Source organism: Bidens hawaiensis, unplaced genomic scaffold, assembly GCF_021521415.1.
Source record: "Bidens hawaiensis isolate Kalapana, Puna unplaced genomic scaffold, B.hawaiensis_p1.1 tig00001032_1, whole genome shotgun sequence".
In the NCBI taxonomy this organism is placed as follows: domain Eukaryota; kingdom Viridiplantae; phylum Streptophyta; class Magnoliopsida; order Asterales; family Asteraceae; genus Bidens; species Bidens hawaiensis.
In genome coordinates, this window is record NW_027491060.1 from 3,026,419 (window position 1) to 3,050,791 (window position 24,373).

Sequence of the window (24,373 nt, forward strand, 5' to 3'; positions counted from 1 at the left end):
ATTATAATCCTCCAAGGACTAATTTGGTGTTGAAGGAAGTGCATCTTCTAGCTTGTTCTATATACAACAAGAAAGAAGTAGGCTTAATTAAGCTGTTTTTTAATCAGCTCACCTATTTCAGCATACTATTTGTCTAATATCTTCAATACTTTCCCTTTTCATTTAACTTATTATTATGGTTTGTGTGGCTTATTCTTTCACTGACGATCATCGGAAAAACATTGAAATTAAAATATTGGTTTAAGTTCAAACGAATGTCACTGTGAATATGCAATGGAAAAACAACATGCATGCAAAAGGGTTTGTCCCAATAACTCTTACAAAGTTGAAGAACATCACTGATAATAGGACTGGTCCTTTAAGTCCATTTTTATGAGGATTTGTCATCGTCAAGAAATGTATAAGTTGGTAATATTTTTGCAATATAAGACTGATAAATAATAGACTATGTCTAGTGTTGATTTTAGTAATAATTCTTTTAGAAAAAGATTAAAGCCCCAAAAGATTCAAATACTTCAACCTTTATGAAGTTAGTCTGATATGTGTACAGATAAATTTTGTATATTAATTAATTTGTAGGTGTTTAGGATGTGACTCTTAATTCTAGGGGTTTTTAAACTTTCTTTACTTCTAGTATGCTCGTTATCCTAACTTAACTAGGCAAGTTCGTTTGGGTGGCATAGGGTTTAGTAATAAACTATATTCAGTCGCTCGACATACGAGCGAACTTGTCGAGTTCACTTTCCTGGGGACGTAGTGAACTGTCAAGAAGAACCAGAAACCCGCAAAAACAACTAAAGTAGCAGTCAAGTCCTAAACAAAAAATGGATATAAAGAGATTAATGATGAATGATAAAAACAACCTATTTCCACAGCAAAAATGGAGATAAAGAGATTACTGATGATGAATGATAATTAGGTTAAAACAACACACATGGTTTTGTGGCATCTTGAGTGCCTTCTTTCTCATCTTATCATATGTTGAAAAAGTAAAAGAGTGTGTAGTTTGATAGCAAATCTTCCACACTCATAATTACCAAAAGTAAAGTGAAGGGTCATGTTTCAAAATAGACAGGGAAAAGAAAAGAACATGTACTATGAAAGAGTGATTTTCGCAGTCTAAAAAGAAAGGAATCTGGCAAACATAGATTTTTGCTTTATAGAAAGGACCAGCAAGCCACACAACACTTACCCTTCCCCAATAAAGTGTTATGCACCCAACTAACAACTCTACCACCCTTTAACCCGTCGAGGGAGAAACTAAAATGATCGTTGGCCCCAAAGGTGGTGTAATCGTAATAATCTGATATCCTCTAGTAGAGATCTCATGTTCGAATCAAGCTTTCACTTTAATTTTCTCCTTAACCTCTTTTTTAGGACACCTACCTAGCACAATCTACAATTTCCTTAATAATCTTGTTGGTTCTCGAGCGTTGACGGTCATGAGATCAGTTGGCTTGGTTTCATTCATTAGGTTACTTATAATACAAATATTATCAATTGTTAGAAATTAGTCTACATTACTCAAAAAAACCTAAAGCGCGCCATTCTCACTTTGATAGGGTGGTTGAAGAGGTAGGTCCCAGCAGAGCCCAGTTGGTCCCGCAAGACTCACCTTGAACAGGGACGTCTGCGCAAAGGCCATCTGCTCCCGCAGGACCCACCATGCTCAGAGAACCTTACGCGCAGTACGCAAGCTGTACACGCAGGGAAAGCCTCCCAATGGTGAAGTACCCCGCCTGTTCCCGCAGTTGCGGATACAAGCCATCAGGGAAGGCTACCCGCAGACAGCAGGGCTACACGCACAAGACAATAGCTACTTCAGTAGTCACATGAAGGAATGAGCAAGGCGGGAACAATCCCGCCAAAATGAGCCAGTCCGTATGATTCTGAAAGATCTTTTGTACTATACCTACCAAGGTATTGATAGGACAGACAATCTGACCAGAACAGCCCATGAGCCAATCACAGGGTGACAGCTCACCGACAACAGTACGAGGAGGAGCACCCTCTAGTACTGTTTGTCACTATTAGCCGCTGCCTACTCACCAACCCTTACTGTGGGGCGTGCGCAGCCTACAGTTGATGGAATAGTGTTACTGTTGGCCGTAACCTATTCACCAACCAGCATGGCCTGCGTATAATCCACAGTAGGTGGGACGTGCATAATCTACAGTTGGTGGAATAGTGCAGCCGACTTTGTTACTGTTGGCCGTAACCTATCCACCAACCAGTATGGCCTGTGCATAGTCCACTGTTGGTAGAACAGGAATACTATTCAGCCGGCTGTACCTTCTAGGAAACCTACCTTCGGCTATAAATACTCCAACATCTTGGAATGGTAAGATCATCTGCTATCCTGTTATCTAGCAATCTCTTAATATACACTTATATTCAGAGCAATCTAGTCTGATTCTCACGCCGGAGGGTGGTCACAAGGAGGAACCCCCCCTTCTCAGTGACGAGCTTACGGTGTTTGTTTTGCAGGTCCCCTGAAGAACAATCGTCTCTGTTGGACCTCATTCTCGTGGGAAACATTACTTAACCCCCAGATTATCTATAATCTGCACCGGGTCACTTAGTGTTTCTTCATTGGCGCCATCAGTGCATAAAAGCTAGAACTAATTTAGTTTTTTCAAATTTTCTGAAGAAATGGTTAACGTTACTCCGGTCCAAAGGCCAGTAACCGACCAAGAAACCCCGGTAACAACCCCAGCAACTGGGGGGAACACCGACGGTTATACAATCCTTACGAACACTACCCCGACTACCCAAGCCGGGGCAAGTGCAGTAAATATTCCACTGGGGTTCACCGATACCCAGCTAGAAAAACGAACGAGGGTCCCTCGCCAAACACTAGATCAAGTGAAGGCGTGGGCCGAAGCACGTCAGAAAGAGTTCCAAGCTGAATTGGACGAACGCTTGCGTTCAGTTCAACAGGCTGACGAATTCGGCAGTACTCGCCAACACCTCATTATGAACAGCGAGGGCGAGTACTCGGACGACGAGAGGGAGGAGTCCGATACCGACGCAAACCCTCGCCATAAGGCGAAAGGGAAGCGTAAGGAAACGGACTCCCAGCCAAAAAGGAATTTTGGGGAAGCCTTTAAACCAACAAATGCGGAGAGAAACCCGCGTGACTTCTCCAAAACCTTTAGACCAACTGCTACGAATGCAGGAAAGTCAAAATTTGCAAGGGACATTGCGGAAGCAATCGCCCCGAGAAGTGCCAAACAAATGTCCAACATTGGCACTTATGATGGTCTATCCGACCCAGACGACCATTTGAACAGGTTCATTGCAGGGGCTACCGTCAGTAACTGGACGGAACCCACGTGGTGTTACATGTTCCAGATGACTCTGGTCGGAGCAGCCAGGGCATGGTTCGATCGTTTACCGGTCCACCACATATATGACTGGGCGGACTTTCAGAACAAGTTCAGCCAGCACTTCAGCCAGCAGAGGAAGTATACTGAAGAGCAGTGGACGATCCTCAACTGCGTTAGAGAGGAGGATGAATCTTTACTAGACTTCATCACCCGCTTCAACTCCAAGAAGCTGAGTCTGGGCAACGTAAGTGAAGATCTTGTTCGCGCCGCTTTCATCCAGGGCGCCGAGTACCCAGAGCTTATCCGCACATTGACGGGTAAGGACGGCATGCCATCCACATGGGATGCCATCATGACGGCAGCCAAGCGCTTTGCCGAGACGGAGAAGCAGCTGGGAAGAGATCTTCCCCAGAGTACACACCTCTACACGCAGAGGACAAGGGAGAACAACGTTAGGACCGCCCGGCAGAACAAAAAGAGGCGGCTAGGTATTTGGCAGTCAAGGATAAACTTTGACACCTCATCCAGCTCTCGCCCTCTTGTTGGCGGAAGGGACAACACACACCCTTCAAACCGAAAACACTGGTGGACGCCACTCACCAAGAGCGTCACGGAGATATTTGCCACGGAAAAATTGCCATGGCCAAAAGCCCTATTGATCCGGCAGAAACCTAATGCGGATCAAAGCAAATCCTGTGATTTCCACGGGACAAAGGGTCATGGTACTGAAGAGTGCACATCCTTGAAGGATATTGTTGAGACATTTGTCAAGGATGGAAGACTTGCACATCTCGTGGCATCAATCAAGAAGGGAGGAAGGAATGACAACCGGTACAGAGGTAACGGACGAAAGCCCGTCGACATCAGCATCAACATGGTTCATGGCAAGGTCAGAGGAAGAAAAAGACGAGTGACAGAACCATGCGCGTGGAAGGAAGCTGAGGTGCGCTTCCCGCGAGGGCCAGGAGGCCCCAGCAAAGAAGGCCCCATCGTCATCAAAAGCCAGCTGGGGCATTACATCACTTCCCGCACTCTTGCTGACAACGGCGCTTCGTCGACAGTGATGTACAGGCAGTTCTTTGACAAGCTGGATGATGAAGACAAAGAACGCTTGGAAACGGTCTACGCTTCAATGGAAGGGTTTGACGGCAGTACAGAATCCCCCCTGGGTATCCTATCTTTCCCCGTTACTCTTACCGATGGGAATCATTCACGAACAGAAGACGTGGATTTTGTCGTGATGAGAAAGCCACACCACACGTACGACATCCTATTCGGAATAGACGGGATGGCAAGATTCAACGCCGTGGTATCTTCAGTCCACGGCATGATGGGATGGCCAATAGCTGAGGGTGTAGCGATGATCACTGGCATTCCCCAGGTATGCATCGCATCTGTCTCATCTAAACCCAAACCGAAAATGGCTAAACCAACCATCACCGAACCGGAAAAATGGGCCTTCAATGGCAAATACCCCGACCAGGCCGTTACCATTGGACCAACAATCGTTGATCCCACCCGCACCTTACTCAAACGCTTACTGCAGAAAAACGCGGACATCTTTGCGTGGGCACCAGTTGACATGAATGGTGTACCCCGAAGTAAGGCGGAGCATAAGCTCAAGTGCGATCCGGCTGTTACGCCAGTCGTACAAAAGCGCAGAGTAATGGGGCCTGAACAAACTAACGCGTGTAGAACCCAAGTCAAGGAACTCCTTGACGCAGGCATCGTACGCGTTAGTAGATATCAAACATGGGTTGCAAATCTCGTAATGGTACCGAAGAATGACAAACAATGGCGCATGTGCATAGATTTCAAAGATTTGAACAAAGCATGCCCCAAAGATTGTTATCCGTTACCAGAAATTGATCTTAAGGTGGATTCGTTGGCACCATTTCGCCTTAAATGCTTCTTGGATGCGTATAAGGGGTACCATCAAATCCACATGGCCGTAGATGACCAGGACAAAACCGCATTTCGGACGCCCGAGGGTACATTTTGTTATAAAATGATGCCATTCGGACTTAAGAATGCAGGGTCCACGTACCAACGACTGATGGACAAAGAGTTTCATGCCCAAATCGGGAGAAACTTGGAAGTCTATATGGATGATTTGGTCAACAAAAGCCCCGAGCCAGAAGCGATGTTGAAAGACATTGAAGAAACTTTCAACACGCTCAGAAAGATAAACATGAAGCTCAACCCGAGCAAGTGTTCATTTGGGATGGAAGAAGGGAAGTTCTTGGGAGTCATTGTTACTAAAGATGGCTTCAGAGCGAACCCTGAAAAGGTCGAAGCCATTGTTAAAATGGAATCACCTACCACCATCAAACAGGCTCAGACACTGAATGGACAACTAGTCGCACTTAATCGCTTTTTGGCAAACCATGCGGATAAGTCGTTTCCTTTCGTGTCAACATTGAGAAACTGCTTAAAGAAAACGCACTTCCGCTGGACACCAGAAGCGGAAGCAGCTTTTCAGGAGATTCGGTCACGCGTGATCGAACTCCCAACACTTACAGCACCACAAGCGGGAGAGGAGTTAATCCTATACCTTTCCGCAACAGATAGAGCAACCGGGGCAGTCCTGCTAATAGAACGAAAAGGCATCCAGATGCCAATCTATTATGTTAGCCGTGTACTAACAGACGTAGAAACCCGGTACTCTACCCTCGAAAAATTAGTCTTAGCACTTATACACGCTTCACGCAGGTTAAGACGATATTTCCAGGGCCACCCAATCACCATTCTCACCAACTTCAAACTCTCAAACGTTCTAGGCAAACCCGAATTATCGGGACGTCTAGCCAAATGGGCAATTGAATTGGGAGAATATGCAATTAAGTACAAGCCAAGACCAGCCATAAAAGGCCAGGTCCTGGCCGATTTTATTGCAAAAGTCCCCGCTTCGCGGGAGAAAGAGTGCCAGGAGGAGGCTCAACCCTCCCCAGCACAGGACATCAATGATGTCTGGCGACTCTACACTTATGGAGCAGCCAGTAACGAGGGTTCAGGCGCAGGGTTAAAATTAACCAACCCAGCAGGCCAAGAATATACTTACGCTATTCGGTTGGATTTTCCAAGTACGAATAACGAAGCCGAATATGAAGCATTCTTGGCCGGATTGAGAATTGCGCGTAAGATGGGAGTAAAAAACTTGGAAGCCCACGTGGATTCCATGCTGGTGGCCAACCAAATAAATGGGACGTACACGGCTGTGAACGACACAATGGCCCTGTACCTCGCCCAGGCAAAAACCCTTATGCGTGATTTTAATGATTGTAAAGTCATACACGTCAAGAGCAGCGAAAACAAATCTGCGGATGCGTTAAGCAAGCTTGCATCACTAGCCTTCACCCACTTGGGAAAGGACATCCGCATTGAACTCCTCGAAGCACCATCAGTCCCGCACAAGGAAATTTGTGTCATCCAAACCGGTACAGAAACGTGGATGACACCAATAATAAATTACCTTGCAGCAGGAACACTACCAGAGTCAAAAACACAGGCAAGAAAACTACGCTGTAAAGCACTGAATTATCAACTCATCAATGACACCCTTTACAGACGTAACTTTCTTGGCCCACTCTTAAGATGCGTGGACAACCAAGATGCTGACTACCTCTTAAGGGAAGTACACGAAGGCATCTGTGGAGTTCACGCAGGTCCCCGCGCTGTTGTGGCTAAGCTGAACAATGCGGGATACTTTTGGCCGGGGATGCATATGGATGCACTGGCATACACCAGAAAATGCAGGTCTTGCCAGCTTTACGCACCCAACACGCATCGCCCGAAGAATGAACTTGTTCCAGTCACTTCTTCGTGGCCATTTCAGAAGTGGGCCATCGATGTGACAGGCCCATTTCCCACAGCAGCAGGAAATGTTCAGTTCCTAGTGGTAGCCATCGACTACTTCACCAAGTGGATAGAAGCAAAACCTTTAGCCCAAACAACCGCAAAACATATCAAAAAATTTATTTGGGAATTTATTATTTGTCGTTTTGGACTTCCACAGAATTTGGTGAGCGATAACGGCACCAACTTTGCTGACAAGAAGCTACAGCAGTGGCTGAAAGAACTTCAAATCACCCACACCTTTACCTCAGTGGCACACCCGCAAGGTAATGGTGAGGTGGAAAGAGAAAACAAGAGCATCATCGATGGCATAAAGAAAAGACTCTTGGAACACAGATCCGGCTGGGTGGACGAGCTTCCGCACGTCCTTTGGGCAAACAGAACGCTGAAAAAGGCCAGTACGGGGGAAACCCCGTTCAGTCTCACTTATGGCACTGAAGCCATGGTCCCGGTCGAAATTGGTTTACCCTCACCAAGGGTCTTGATCCAGCCAGAAGACAATGATGTGGAAACACGGTTAGACCTTATGCTAACCGAGGAACGCAGAGACTTAGCTGCAGTGCGTGAAGAGAATTACAAACGACAAATGCAAAAGTACTACAACACGCGGGTAAAACTCTACAACTTCAGTATAGGAGACTACATACTGCGTAACAACGAGGCTTCAAACCAAGAGCGCCCAGGAAAACTGGCCCCGGTCTGGGAAGGGCCATACATTATCAAAGAAGTCCTGGGAAAAGGCGCATACCGGCTTGAAAGGCTCGATGGTACTCCCATCCCAAGAACATGGAATGGAGCTCAATTACGCAAATGTTATATGTAGATCAATTCCAAACTTGTAAAGAAAAGGCCTAGAGCCACTTCTAATGGAAATGATTCTCCTTTCACAATGTGTTGATAACTTTACCTTTATACTTATGAACTTCCCACACTAGTGCCGGTATTCACCGCATAAAATGGGGGAAGAAGTAAGTTGTTACGTGTGGAAGGCGGCAAAACCCGCATAAACAACGCTAAAAAAGGATAAGGAAAACCTACACGCAGGTCAGATGTAAGTAAAGTTTAGCCATCCTTGTAAGTGCAAGTGACGGTCTTACCCGCACAATCATGAACAAGGAAGCAAAACTTCAACTTATCTACCACGTTCAAAGGTTAACTTATACTAAAAAAGGATAAGGAAAACCTACACGCAGGTCAGATGTAAGTAAAGTTTAGCCATCCTTGTAAGTGCAAGTGACGGTCTTACCCGCACAATCACGAACAAGGAAGCAAAACTTCAACTTATCTACCACGTTCAAAGGTTAACTTATACTAAAAAAGGATAAGGAAAACCTACACGCAGGTCAGATGTAAGTAAAGTTTAGCCATCCTTGTAAGTGCAAGTGATGGTCTTACCCACACAATCACGAACAAGGAAGCAAAACTTCAACCTATCATCTACCACGTTCAAAGGTTAACTTATACTAAAAAAGGATGAGGAAAACCTACACGCAGGTCAGATATGGGTAAAGTTTAGCCATCCTACTAAGTGCAAGTGACGGTCCTACCCGCACAATCACGAAAGAGGAAGCAAAACTTCAACCTATCATCTACCACGTTCAAATGTTAACTTATTCTAAAACACTTGGAAAATTGCTAATTTAAACTAAAGTATGCAAGTCATATAAAGCAAGGAATCCAATGAAAGAAGCGGTCTTAGCCGCACAGATTTATATTTCATAATTGTTCGTTACAAGAATGGTCGGGTAACTACCCGCCTACAAAGTAAATCTATACAAACTAAACCTATCCTAGCAGCGGGAAGGGATCTTCAGGATCAGGCTTCAGGGCCACTTCCACTTGGACCAGCGCCGTCAGAAGAGCGGGGCAGTTCAAGGAAAGCCTTAAGGATAGCTAGCCCATCATCAGCAGCAGCAATTTCATTCACCTTCTCCACCACCGGATGCGGGAAGGCAGCATACTGGTTCACTGCTTGGTCGTAAATAGTTTCAGTATCCGCATTATACAAAGGGAAGTTGGAAGGCGGGACGCCTTTCTCAGCAAACCTTAGACCAAGCAGGAAGCCGGTCCGTTCCCCATCCTCATGAGAAGCGTTGAGGGCTGCGCTCATAGCATCGTCGTAAGATGTCTCTGAAAAGACCCGATGCACAACCTACAAAAAATGTACAAGTATAAGAAACACTTCTATTTTTACAAAGGAAAGCGTGAAGACATAAAGCTAAAATACCTGAGACAACGCTTCTCGAAGAAGCCATTCCTTGGCAACCAGAGCTTGGGTGCAGGCGCGTTCAGCTTCGCTCTTATTAAGATTGGCAAGAAGCACATCCTTAGCAGCGGCCTCTTCAACGCCCTTAAGCTTCCGCTGCACACCCCTCTGGTCCAGGATCTCTTGAAGCTTCTTCGCGTCCTCCATAGCCAAGGCATCATGAGCCTGTTGAAGAGCCTCCAATTTGGCTTTAAGTTCTTCATTCTCCAGGCGGAGAGGCTCAGCAACAGCTTCAGCCTTGGTGGCCCTCTCGGTCGCGTTCCTCGCAGTCTCCTTAGCTAGCCGAAGCTGTTCGTTAACAGCTTGGGCAGCCTTGGAGCGGGCCTCGAGTCGCGCTTGAACCTCAACCTCGAGGGCCTTGAAGGCCTTCTCCTTCTCCGCAGCCACTGCGGTTAGTTTTTGGTTCTCCTCCCGGAGAGCACGCGCCTGAGATACTTCTTTAACGCGAGTTGCTTTCAACTTGTCGTTTTCACGACAAAGCAGCTCGACGCGTGGCTGCATCCGGGCCAGGAGAACCCGAAGCTCGTTGGTTAGCCTACCCTCCTGGTAGCTAACCATGGCTTCCCCCAACGCACCATGGGGAGCAGCGTGGCGAGCCCAGTTCACGCACTCTACAGGTGTGCGAAGGGTTGTTCCTCGGCGAATGTTCCATCTTGGAACATACACTTCATTGGAATCCGACACTGCAAAAGAAACAAAGCAGTTAGGAAAAGATGATATAAAAAAAATGCATAAAGGCCAAAAGAACCCTACGCACCTGTAGGGTCGATCACAGGCCGATAGCCACCGAACCCATCACCTGAACCTAAGGGAAATCCATCCAAAAGGTCAGGCAGATGGGAAGGTAACAAAGATCGGCGAGAAGCCCCGCGCGTACCTGAAGGTTCGGCCGTCGAGGCCGATGGCGGAGGCGGCATGGTTTCCGCCGCAGTCGATGGCGGAGGCATGGTGTCCGCCGCCGTCGCCGTCGCGGAGTCAGCAGCAACAGTAACCGCCGGCTCGGTGAAGGATGCTGTAAAAATCGCACTCACCGCCGGCGGTGACGTCATCTCGGCTGGAACAGTCGGCTCAAAGGAGTGAGCAACTGGACCAGCGGAAGCAGGCGCAGGTGCCTGGGTCGACGCCTCAGGTAGGCTGACCGAGCCTACCGTCATTGGCGGAGAGGTACTCCTCTGCGCTCCACCCTGGAATGCGTCAACATCCACGCCTGCACAAAGAAGACAAGTGTTTTAACAATAAATTTATGAAGTATGATAAATCTACAAAGATAAGGATGTTTGTACTTACGGGTTTTCTTGAGCCTGAACGTACGGACGGGCGGAGACGAACCCGATGGAGCCGGTCTCTTGATGCCGGTAACCGTCGTCGTCGTTGGTCCTCCGGAGGTAACAGTCGTAGCCTCCGGAACAGTGGTCTTCTCACCACCAGGGTTCCCCGCCACCTCTTCACTATCTGACTCGGTGTCAGATAGAATCACTGGATCGGCTGTGGAGGCCGCCTTCTCCTTCCCTTTCCCGCCGGCAGCCCTCTTCTTCCGCACCAACGAAGGACCATCTGCGGATTCCTCAGAAGAAGACGGGATGTCAGGAATTCCAACAGCGGGTACAGCATTGAGGGGTTGAGGATGGAATAACGCCTTACCTGGCCGCCGGTGGCTCAGGATCTCGTGGCCTAAGGGATAGACCTCCACGAACCGATCCGCCATTTGTTCCAGGATGGGCAACTCGTTCTCGTCTAGAGCACGAGTACCCATCCGCGCGGGACCGTCAGCTTCCCGCGGGTACAGGAGCGACTCCAAGACGTTCCCCTCTGAAAGAAAATAAACAGTTAGAAGATAAACTCGTATAAGCAAAAAGAAACGGAGCATACCGTAAGGGATAGAGTTCGAACCGTATTCGAGGACGATCGGAACCTTTTGCGCGTCCGCCTCTTTCCACACTCGGCTCATCCCCAACATCACCATCCCGGACTCCGGAAACCGGAAAACCAGAGATTGGACCCGGGATATCTTCGAGAACCATTCCGCCTCCTGGTAGTTGGTGGCGTGAATGCTCGGAATTGCTTGGCCATTTTTAAACTTCATGGCGATGGGGATGGCGCGGGCAGAAATGTAGAAGAACTCCCGCTTCCACGAACGGAGACTGGGCTCGGTTGCACAAATCTTCAAACCCTTGATACGGGTTGTCAGGGTATACCACCCCTGGATGCACCTCCAAGTGTAGAAGGTCATCAGGCGGTCAACATGGGGCTCGAGGCCCAAAATCCGGCACACCCACTCGAAATGGCGAATCTTGGCGATCGCCATGGGGTGCAACTCGGTCAGATGAACACCGTGCCTCTCAAGGACACGGTAAACAAACTTTGTCAATGGGAACCTAAGATTCCCATAGACAAAGAATGCTGCATAAACCCCGATCTTGCCTCTGGGGGCATCGTACACGGTCTGATGGGGTTCAGGAAACTCAGGCTCGAAAGGATCGAGCATGAACTTCCTAACAACATACCGGTACTGATCGCCGGGCAGAGCACACTGGCACTCACCAGCAGTACTCTTGTCATCGGCCGAAGACTCAAGATCACGAGAAGACATTTTGCAGAAAGAAGAAAGCGATTTCGGGAAAATGCTTGCCTGAAAAGGGGAGTATTTGCCGGAAATCGCTAAGAAGAAGAAGAGAAGGGTGAAAGTGTGGATTGCAAAGAGCCCTCTCCCCCTTTATATACTAATCGCAATTAATGCGATGAATTTAATGCGGAGGAGAGAGAAATCGAAGGTGCAATGAAACTATGACACGTGGCAAAAAGCAGGCTGGCAACAGCTGTTGACAGGACGCGTACCATTAATTTCGCGGCCACGCGCCCGAAAAATCGCGCCCACGCGCCTGAAAAGGCGTCTGGAATGACCATGTACTGTCACGTCACCATAACTTCCTGCACGTCCTGACACAGTCAGAAGAAACCGTCGCACGACGTTTCAGATGTTTGGACTGTTCCTATCTTTCCACCAACTCTTCGAATTTCGAAATTCAAAATTCAAAAAAGATTCAAAAGTAAGCGGGAAAACACCCCTTACCTTGGCAAACAAGTAACCGTAAGACGGATGCGGGTACAGTGTTAAGGCAAAACCCTTCACATACCTAGCACCCGCAGGGAATTGAAGCCAAGAATACCTTGGCAACCAAGTAATTATAAGACAGGTGCGGGTACAGTGTTAAGGCAAAACCCTTCACATACCTAGCACCCGCAGGGAATGGACCCCAGTACCTTGGAAGTAAAGTAACCGTAAGACGAGCGCGGGTAGTGTTAAGGCAAAACCCTTCACATACCTAGCGCCCCGCAGGGAATTGAAACCAAGAAGGATCTTCTGGGCAATTCTTGCGGATAGAGGAATAACAACCCCGCATAACGGGAACATCGAGAATTATATTGTTTGAAACTCCGTGATGGAATTGGTGGTCTTAGCATAATTGATCACTATGTTGAAAACCACCAGAACCCCATGGAGACTATATACAAGTAAGACTCAACGCTCCTGACTTGCGAGAAGGTTACATACCTACCCGCATCATACCCAAAGATCAAGCAAAAAATCGAGAATTTTTGCAAGTGACATTAGGAAACCCGCGGGAAGAATCCCCACGGAGAACCTTAAAACTAAAAACCCTTTTCAAAACCCCTTGCTTAAAGTCCAAAAGTTCACCTCACTTTATTAAACATTCATGAGAAGAACATTGGACTAGGGGGGCTTGAAGAGGTAGGTCCCAGCAGAGCCCAGTTGGTCCCGCAAGACTCACCTTGAACAGGGACGTCTGCGCAAAGGCCATCTGCTCCCGCAGGACCCACCATGCTCAGAGAACCTTACGCGCAGTACGCAAGCTGTACACGCAAGGAAAGCCTCCCAATGGTGAAGTACCCCGCCTGTTCCCGCAGTTGCGGATACAAGCCATCAGGGAAGGCTACCCGCAGACAGCAGGGCTACACGCACAAGACAATAGCTACTTCAGTAGTCACATGAAGGAATGAGCAAGGCGGGAACAATCCCGCCAAAATGAGCCAGTCCGTATGATTCTGAAAGATCTTTTGTACTATACCTACCAAGGTATGGATAGGACAGACAATCTGACCAGAACAGCCCATGAGCCAATCACAGGGTGACAGCTCACCGACAACAGTACGAGGAGGAGCACCCTCTAGTACTGTTTGTCACTATTAGCCGCTGCCTACTCACCAACCCTTACTGTGGGGCGTGCGCAGCCTACAGTTGATGGAATAGTGTTACTGTTGGCCGTAACCTATTCACCAACCAGCATGGCCTGCGTATAATCCACAGTAGGTGGGACGTGCATAATCTACAGTTGGTGGAATAGTGCAGCCGACTTTGTTACTGTTGGCCGTAACCTATCCACCAACCAGTATGGCCTGTGCATAGTCCACTGTTGGTAGAACAGGAATACTATTCAGCCGGCTGTACCTTCTAGGAAACCTACCTTCGGCTATAAATACTCCAACATCTTGGAATGGTAAGATCATCTGCTATCCTGTTATCTAGCAATCTCTTAATATACACTTATATTCAGAGCAATCTAGTCTGATTCTCACGCCGGAGGGTGGTCACAAGGAGGAACCCCCCCTTCTCAGTGACGAGCTTACGGTGTTTGTTTTGCAGGTCCCCTGAAGAACAATCGTCTCTGTTGGACCTCATTCTCGTGGGAAACATTACTTAACCCCCAGATTATCTATAATCTGCACCGGGTCACTTAGTGTTTCTTCAGTGGTCATAAGTTTTACCTTGAATTCGACTATGAGTTTCTTCTGTTTGACATCACGGGTTCAGATCCCACTCATATACCATATTCCCGGGTTTAAACCTGAGTGAAATGACATTATGTGGATTAGGCCTCACGACATCAAACCCCCTGAAGTTTTCCAGATTGGTTGTTAAAAAAAATAACAATTGTTAGACATTAATCTATTACTAAAGAAAACCTAAGATTTATCTTGACAACCTAGAGAGATAAAGGGAAAGTGGAGAGAGATGAAAAGAAAAGGTGGCTGAATTGAACTTGAGCTGGTTGGGTGTGGCTCAGAAAACTATGGAGTGGTTTGGTTGATTTGGTATAACTTGTGAATGGTTTAGCATGTTATTAAGTACGTTTAGATCAGGTAAGCATATCTCGACTCACGTGAAAGCTTGATCCTCCTTGTTCTATATACAACTCGATCTCTTGCTTTTGTTTATTAGCGACAAAGATTCAAATCGCTTTATCATTTCCCCTTCTTTATGCTACACATTGTAATTAAATACTTATATTATGTTAATTGTGTGAGTGGTCCTGCAAGCTTTTCATCAATAAAGGACTTCAAGTAATCAATCTTGGTTTAAGCAATTTTAGATGTAAATGATGGACTCAACGACTGCACTTTTAACACTAAACTAATCAAAGTTTAATTTATAGGCATAACTAACCTGGTTATATTCCCAATTAGTTTGTTAAGTTTCTTTTGGACAATGAGTTGGTAAGGGAGAAACTTGGTTCCATGTGACTAGGTTCAATTCCTTCCCCCATCATCATCCCCTCATCATTTAGTTTCGGCAGCATCGGGTGATAATGAGAGACTAAAGCGAGTAAGTGGCGTTTACTAGTTGGATTCTTGAACTGAACGAGTATTATCTCACCACACTGTCGTGTCTTCGGGAAATTGCTCACAAGTGTTGGCCTTAGGTGAAGGTTTTCCGCGGATTGAAAGACGAGTGTATCTTGATATGGTGAATTTAGCCAGTGGCTTTAATATTTTGTCCGCTAACTTGGTATTTGGTCAATCTCTTATATTTAAGTATTTAAGACACACCTTGGATAAGTAGTGTTAGGGTTCTTATGTCCTTCAAGCAAAAAATAGGATTCTTTCTTTTCTGTCATACTAAATGATAATGTTAACTAAATTTTAATCTTTATCTCAAACCAAAGTGCTAATTTTCTCAGCATGTCAAAAACAAAATACAAGACAAGAAATAAAAATATGAATAAGAAATCAGATCATCAACATAATGAATCAATACACACATGCAAACAAACTCTCTAGATAAATTGGGATCAACAACATAACGAACCCTAGACTCAGCAAGTATGAGGATAAGAATTACCGAGATGAAATGTGTTCCCGAGTTTAATTTAAATGAGGAAAGAGAAGGAAAATAATGGATGGAAAAAATATGTTGTGTTCCCGAGTCTCATTTAAAAAGGAAAATAGAGGAAAAAATAAAATAGGTGTTCTCGAGTTTCATTAAAAGAAAAAAAATGAGAGGGAAAGAGAAAATAATAAGTAAAATAAGATAATTTATATCTTTACAAATTGAAAATATTTGAAAGGAAAGAAAATTAAAGAAAAAAAAGAAGATACAAAAAGAATAGATAAGAAACGAGAACTTTCTTTTTCTTGTCTTTATTTTCATAAATGAACTTAGATTGTTAGAGCCACATAGTCAAGTCATATAAAACACAAGTACAACAACAAACTTTAAGCCCAACTTCAAACCCATCAGTTGTCATCCAAGCCCATAAGCTACTAGAGCAACTCTCACTAAAACAAAAGATCAAAAAATTAGAACAAAGACGTAAAACTAAAACATACAATATTTTGATTAAAAAACAATCTTTTGATTAGACGAATTGAACTTAGATATATTTCAATATATTGATCGGTTTTAATTAAGGATCTTGTCAGATTCGCACAAACCAGATACAAGAACCTTGTTTTCTAAAACTTAAGAAAAACCTGAATGTTCTCACTCTCAAATCTTCAAATCTAAGAGGAAATACAACCATTTTTTGAAATACGAGTAGTAACGTTATAAATGTGTTAAATAATTCTCAAACAGCTTGACAACTTGAACTTATAGTAAGCAAGTGGTATTAATTGAAAATGACGGCTAGCAAATTTTCAAAAGCATACAATGTTATGTATTGAGTAGGAAATTGGTGCTCTATTTCTGTATATTATGACAATGACGCCCAATAAAATTTTCAAAATTTATAATTAAGCTATTCAGTTCAAATATGATGACTTTCTGATAGTTAAATTACTTGAGTTGAAATATTGGATAAGATACAAAAATAAGATGAACATTTTAGTTCATAGACCGTGATTGAAAAATGGTATGCATAGAATGTTAGCACGTGCATTTATTTTATTTTAATATAATACAACTGTAATTTTCTTATATTTATTTCCTTCCAAATATAAAATGTTTGATTTACTTCTTTTTCACTAATTTCTATTAAACTAGGGAGCACAAGATAAAATCACATCTTTTCTTTTCTCTTTTAGTTCCTCTTTCATTATTTTTTTCTTGTTTAATGAAACTCGGGAATAGGTTGGTGTCAAAGGCAGGAAATCCGCGTGAAAGGCAAGAAGGAAAAGTCCACGGTGTGACTGTGACTTGTGAGGAAGAGGCAGCCTAATGCCCTAATGGGCTGGAGAAGACTTGGTGCAGATCCATATAGCCCAACATAAGATCATAAAAGAAAAAAATTATATTACAAGATTAAATTAACTCTAACTTTATCGGTAGCAACACTGTATAGTATTTATCATTTTGATTATGGTATAAGCTATTTAATCTATTTATTTTTTCCAATCAAATAAATAAGTAATTTATGTGTATTAACACGGCATATCCATCTAAAATTTTTGTACTTGTTACGTACCATTACCAGTTTACCACTATATTCATTCTTAACCTTTCTTATAGTCTCAAAAACTTCTTTATTTCAGTAACTATTTAACTTAAAAGAAAAAAACTTAAACATAAAGAACAAAAAAATTTAAATTAAACATAACGAATAAACAAAGCAAAATTAAACATAACGAACAAAATTAAAAAATAAAATAATGAACCGAATAAATTAAAATTAAATAACAAGTAAAAGAAATAACTTTCGATGTAAATAGAAGAAATATGTAAAAGTTAAAATAAAATAGTTTCATCTTGGATTGAGAGAGCTATATTTTGAGAAGGGGACACTTGCAATTTACAGAATGGTCAGCATGTCTAGAAGGGGCGAATGGGCCTTTTAGTATGAATTATACTTTCATAAAAAAACAAAACTATATGTAGGAGAGATGTGATTAAGGGGATTCGATCCATGGAACTCTAATGACTAATCTGTAAGCATCTGCTATTTAGAAATGCCACTTGGACTAAATCACAGGGTGCTATGCATCAACATTTAACTGACGACGTTTTGAAAATTAAAATCAAAAGGAACATCGAAACATATGTTGATCTAGTCATGAAGAACATAATTAAAGACAAAAAAATGCCCGCTGACGCAACACAAAAGTTGAGTCGCTACTCATAGCGATACCAGCTACTTAGCTGGCAGTGAATACAAGTCACAAGATGCCAAGATGGTGTTAAGCAAGCCAGATGTGTCCAAAGTATTGACAAGTAAACTACCGAGCTAGGAGATCATGCTAGATATTAAATATTAACATAGATCACAATCATATGCCAAGTGTTGGCCAATTGTGCATAATAAATCTTGGATAAGGCTAAAAACTCATTGCATATTTATTTCAAATAAAATAACTTTTAATATTTATATATTAATAAAAGAAAGGGGGTGTTTGGCCTAGCTTTTATTTTCTAGCTTATGCTTATATATAAATTTAGCTTATAGCTTATTTTCTCTTATTTGATAAGCTCTTTCTTAGTGTTTGGATTAGCTTATATTATACAAGTTGATTATAAGTCTTAATAAGTTGTTAAATCCATCATTCTTTAATTTGTTTTAGTAATAAGTTGCTTCAATATTATTAATCCATCTTTAAATGATAATTTACCCCCTTAAACAAATAAGCTTCTTCAAATAAGCTAAAAAATCATCTTCAAATAAGCTTATCAAAATTAGCTTATATAAGCTTATAAGCATAAGCTAAAAAGCTAAACCAAACACTAAGTTAAGCTTATTTTATAAAAAAAAAAACTAAAAAAACTATAAGCTTTACTAAAAAAGCTAGGCCAAACACCCCAAAATAAAAGGGAATGCCAACGACTCATTTGGGTATGGCCGTTCGATCATATGGAAAGGGAAGACAGAAGTAACCTGTTTTGAATTTATTATAAGACAAATTAAGCAAATTGGTTTATTAGAAAAACATAAAAATGCAATTGAAAACTAAAAATCAAAGCACAAGAGGAATAATGATACCATCATCGCCCATTACTTTAATAAAATATTTAAAGCTTTTTTGTAAAACAATTTATTATGTATCCATGTTTATCCACCATCCATCTTAATATTGTTTTCTATTCTTACAAATTTAAATAAAATAAAAATAAGAGTTTATACGAGACCTTTAGACCTTTCAACGCTGGAGACGGGAGTTATGACCATTCTTCATGTCGGCCAAATATAAACACAAATCACGTTCGTTTAATTAAATTCATTAATGTTAGATCATTTATGTTCAATTATGTTTGTTAGTTTTGTTTGTTTATATCCATTCGTTTACGTTCGTAAAAATATTCATTTAATTTTTAGGCTCGTTACAATTTAGTCTAATTTTAATAATTTGTAGATCTAACACATTGTTGTTTACATTTACTTTTAATTAGTTTTATCTTTGTTTTGTGTGTTCATCTTTATTCACTTATGTTCATTCGTTTACTTCCGTGAAACATTAATTAATTTAGGGATGTGTGCAATACGGTTCGCGGGTTCGGTGCGAATTTAGGCTAAAACTGGACCAACAACAAAATATAAGGTTATTTGTTTTTTTTTTCAAAATCGTTCAGCTTCAGCTATATTGGTGTTTCGGGTTCAATTCGGTTATGTATCGATTTTTTCAGTTTTGCCAACCGAGCAAAAAATTTGACCTAAGATATTGATACTCAGTCGATTTTTTTTTAAAATTAATAGTTAATATAATATTGAACATATGGACCTAAAATATTAACTAATAAAAGATACTTATGATTTTCTTGGTCTGATTTAGTTCGGTTTTTTTGAGTTATTCACAAAAAATAAAACCAAATCGAAATGTACCAATTTTTACTAAAGTTCAAATATGAACTGCCCAATTCTAATTCTGTTTGTTTTTTTTTTAATTTCGGCTCGGTTTTTCAATTTTGTGCACACCCTTAGTTTATGTTATTAATGAACGAGTATAAACAAACACGAACACAATCATTTTCTTAACAAACATACACAAACAAAAATATCATGTTCGTAATCTCTTATTCGATTAAAGTTAAACGAACACGATCATACTCCGTTGCATTCCTTTAAAAATATTAATAATAATAATAATAATTTTATTGAGATATTAACAAATTAAAAAATCATAAAAACATTATTCTAAGTGAAGTGGGTACACCATGTGGAATCTCAACACTACTTAAACAAAACGCCATTCACACTTTCTCACTTCACCACCACCAATCTTTATCTTGGTGTGGTTGTTTCCGGCCAACATCCGCCGCAACAACCACCACCACCACTACCAACATGGGTCAAGGTCTTAGCTGCAGAATACAAGACGAACACGGTTTGTTCTCAGCCGTTCAGTTTGGGGATTTAGAAACTGTAAACACGCTTTTGGACAAAGATCCAAACCTAATCAGACAAACTACTGCTTTTGATCGTCATTCTGCTCTTCACATAGCTGCTGCCAATGGACAAATTGAGGTTCGTTGCTCTAAATTTCATGATTATGTGTTGTGTTTAATTTGATATTGATCAGTACTTTTGATATTATTTGTTTGCTGTAATTACCAGATTGTTTCTATGCTTTTGGATAATCGATCGGTCAATCCTGATTGTTTGAATCGTCGTAAACAGGTCTGTTACTTATTCAAAACTCATCAATTCCTTTCGAAGTCTAGGCGGTCCGAGAATCGTTAAAAAATTTGGGGTTTAGTAAAAAGAGTTTTTTTTTTTTTGTTGAGGTTAATCAATTAAATTTTTAAACGGGTTAAGAAGGAAACTCGGAACATAGGTAGTAATAAGCACGTCGCAAATATATATTCGTAATTTAGAAAGACAACATGTTGTGATAAAAATGTGAAATATGAATAAATTATTCTATAAATTTTACATTTCAATTAATTTTTAGCGGCACAATCAAATAGAGTAGGTTTGTACTTCGATCAATTGTACATTACTAGTCACGACTCAGTTTCTAGAAGAATTTACATCGGGACGTGGATAAAAATAGACATGTCGCAACGGCACACTCTAAATTTAATAAAACATTGTATATATCTTGAAAGCTATAAAAAAATACTCAAAATTAATTATATTTGTTAATAATAAAACAATTTCGGCTTATGAAACTGTGGTGAAATGAAAAATAGCAAAGTTTGGTGGTTAATTTTTTAAGAAGCCAGAAATTAACCGTAACATACATTTATAAATTACGATTTCAGACTCCATTGATGTTGGCTGCAATGCACGGGAAGATCGCTTGTGTTGAAAAGCTGATTGAAGCTGGAGCTAACGTACGTGAATTTCTTACATTTTTGAAACATTTAATGTTGTTTAAAGTAGAAATTGAAGATGATATTGTTCAAAATTGACAGATTTTGATGTTTGATTCGTTAAACGGAAGAACGTGTTTGCACTATGCTGCTTATTATGGCCACTATGATTGTGTTCAGACCATTCTTTCAGCTGCCCGGACCTCCCACGTGTCCGTTTCATGGTGGGTATTATTCATTCCTTTTAATTTGATCATTTTCCCTCCAAATTGAATTGGGATTTTTCAAAATTTCAGGGGTTTTTCCCGATATGTGAACATTCGAGACGGTAAAGGGGCAACACCGTTGCACTTGGCTGCCCGTCAAAGACGCCCCCAGTGTGTTCATATACTCCTTGACAATGGGGCGCTTGTTTGTGCCTCTACCGGTGGATACGGGTACGTATCATTTCGACATATTGATATCTTGGTTTTATTAAGCGCGTGTGGGTCAAACTTGGTCAAAGTTTGGGTCTGTAAAAACAACCAAATGGATGTAGAAGATACAAGTAGTTTACATATTGGTTAGTTGGTTTTACTAGAGCAACTAGGCCTGTAAACAAACCCAATGTTCAGTGAACAGTGCGTGAAACGTTTGGCAAGAAGTTTGTTTATCCTATCTATTTAATAAACAAACGAGCATGTACAAACACGAACAAGTCTTGTTTGTTCATTTATGGTCGTGAACGTTTTTGTTCGTTTGTCACGTTCATTTATGTCCGTTAAGTTTACTTTTGCTTAAGTTCGTTCGTATGTTTACACTCGTTATTATATTCATTTAAAATATTTTTTAGGTCAACACATTGTTCTTCACAATACTTTTAACTAGTTTAAGCTCAGTTATGTTCGTTCATCTATGTTCTGTTGTATTCGTTCGTTCACATTCGTGAACCATTTGTTTATTCAGTTAACAAACATAAACATAAACAAACACAAACATCTTCATTTTCTTAGTGAACGAACACGAACAAGAAAAACTCATTCATTTAATTTTTCATGTGTTTGATCGTTTGTTCACCTCTCACCTTGGCTTTTGGGAGCTAAATGCCTCCAAGAGCTCGTGTTTATTAAAACCAAGCTTGATGCACATATATATTATCCTTTTTACTTTTCTTGTTTCTAAATTAACCTCCTTTTGCAGTTTTCCTGGTAGCACTCCACTTCATTTGGCTGCAAGAGGCGGTTCAATGGATTGCATCCGTGAATTATTAGCATGGGGCGCTGATCGACTCAATAGAGACGCATCAGGGTAAGTTTTTTTTTTTATTTATTTTTTATATATTTTTTTATTATTATTTTTTTTATCGTCATCAGATAATCAAATGTTAATAATAATAATAATATCTTTAAATAAATACAGGAGAATTCCATACGCTGTTGCTTTAAAACATAAAAACCGAGCATGTGCCGCACTACTAAACCCATCATCTGCAGAGCCGCTAGTTTGGCCATCACCATTAAAGTTCATTAGTGAGCTTAATCAAGATGCTAAAACTTTGTTAGAGCAAGCTTTAATGGAGATTAATAAGGAAAGGGAGAGACACATTTTAGAGGGCTCCGTTTCATCTCCAGCCCGTTCGGATGTTACCGATATCGATGATAATGTCTCAGAGGTAATTCGTATATCGGTTTGCATTTTTTTTAAAGATTATTTTGGTTTAAAAGTCTTGGTAATGATTTTTTAATGTTTTAATTTGAAATAATTATCTGTAATGGAAAGTTTTAAAAAATCATATATTAATTTGCACTAGTTTCGTTTTTTGCTTCAAAGGTTATTTAAATGTTGTAATAACCATTTTTTAATGTTATAACTTGAAATAATCCTCTTTAGAAAATGGAAAGTTTTAAAAATTCATATATTAGCTTGTACTCTTTTTAACTTTAAAGGTTGTAATAATCATTTTTTAATGTTATTGTATGAAATGCTCCTCTAGAATGGATAGTTTTTAAAAAAATCATTTATAAATTTGCATCTCTTTTTCATTTTTTTGCTTTAAAGATTGTTTAAACCTTAAATATTTGTGATCATTTTCTAATGTTATAATTTAAGATTATGCTCAATAAAATGGAAAGATTTGAAAATTTCATATATATTAATTTGCCTTTTTTATTCATTTATTTGGCTTTAAAGGTTGTTTAAATGTTGTAATTTAATATTATAATTTGGAATAGTTCTCTAAAAGATGGCAAGTTTTAACTAATCCACAAACTTTTTGGATTATTATAATTTGAATTGGTCATAGTTGACTTTTCACTTTGATAAGAAGATATATTTGTTCACTTTACAGTAACATACAATGATACAAATTACATTTGATTTTTGAACTAGTCAAATGACATTTAATATTCACAACTAACTTTAAATATTATAATCATTACTATTATTTATTTTTTTAATTGTTGATTTTTTTGTGCAATTTGCAGGCCAGTGATTCACAATTATGTTGCATATGTTTTGACCAACTATGCGCGATCGAGGTTCAAGATTGTGGTCACCAAATGTGTGCTCAATGCACACTCGCGTTATGCTGCCACAACAAACCCGACCCAACAACCGCAACATTACCCGAACCCATCTGCCCATTTTGCAGAAGCAACATTGCACGATTAACAGTGGTCAAAATCAAAGCCAAAGTCAACCCTGTTGACCAAGAACTCAACCTTTATTCCTCTTCCAAACACCACAAATCAAGAAAATCAAGAAATTTGAGTGAGGGAAGCAGTAGCTTTAGGGGATTATCAGCCGTGCCCTCGTTTGGGAGATTGGTGGGCCGTAGCTCGGGTCGGGTCTCATTTGACCATGCTGACCATGACTGTGATAAACTGTGAGATCAGGTTATGTGTATGTATAGAAACATGTCTTCAAATATGTTCTTGAATTGGGTGGGTTTGTTGTGTTTACTTCAACTTGAAGTAAAGGTTTCCATGTGAGTCTTTGTTTAGTTACTTGTTTACAAAGTTTTATCCTTTTAATTTTTTTTTTGTACAAGAGGCTAGAAAATTTAATATTCATCTGTGTAATGATTTAATGAGAAAATGGTGAGAGGTAGATTGAATTCCACATGTTCATGGTTATGGAGTGTAATGCTTTATAAAATAAATGTGAATTTGTTTTTATGGACTTATTAACTAGCATTTTGTATTCATGGAATATAAGAAAATGAAAAGAAAAAAAAAGTGATGTTTATAGGGCGGCAATTAACATGATAAACTCGAACATGACTGACATATTTATTTGTATCAAAGACATAAGTTATAATCTAGGCAATTGTAATTGTGTAACTCAGTTTTTTTATAAGTTATATAATTTTTTTATTCATTATTCTAGTTTTAAACGGTTATAATCGTGTAACAAGTTATTTAAACATGCCACATGAGTTAAAATGGATTCAAAGTGGCGTAAGCG

General features: G+C 40.8%; 1 protein-coding gene across 1 annotated transcript; it reads left to right on the forward strand.

Annotated features, from left to right (window-relative positions):
* The first annotated feature begins 19,845 nt into the window (after nt 1-19,845).
* Nucleotides 19,846-24,096, forward strand: LOC143555190 (putative E3 ubiquitin-protein ligase XBAT31). The gene is made up of 8 exons (XM_077044790.1): nt 19,846-20,138; nt 20,229-20,291; nt 20,879-20,950; nt 21,032-21,153; nt 21,226-21,366; nt 22,109-22,216; nt 22,328-22,580; nt 23,392-24,096. The coding sequence occupies exons 1-8, from the start codon at nt 19,959-19,961 to the stop codon at nt 23,794-23,796; spliced, it is 1,344 nt and encodes a 447-aa protein (XP_076900905.1). The 5' UTR covers nt 19,846-19,958; the 3' UTR covers nt 23,797-24,096.
* The last annotated feature ends 277 nt before the right edge of the window (nt 24,097-24,373 follow it).

Coding starts and splice junctions, on each gene's coding strand:
- LOC143555190 (XM_077044790.1), top strand. CDS start 19,959: ATGGGTCAAGGTCTTAGCTGCAGAATACAAGACGAACACGGTTTGTTC. Junction 21,367..22,108: donor GCCTCTACCGGTGGATACGG/GTACGTATCATT, acceptor CTCCTTTTGCAG/TTTTCCTGGTAGCACTCCAC. Junction 22,581..23,391: donor TCGATGATAATGTCTCAGAG/GTAATTCGTATA, acceptor TGCAATTTGCAG/GCCAGTGATTCACAATTATG.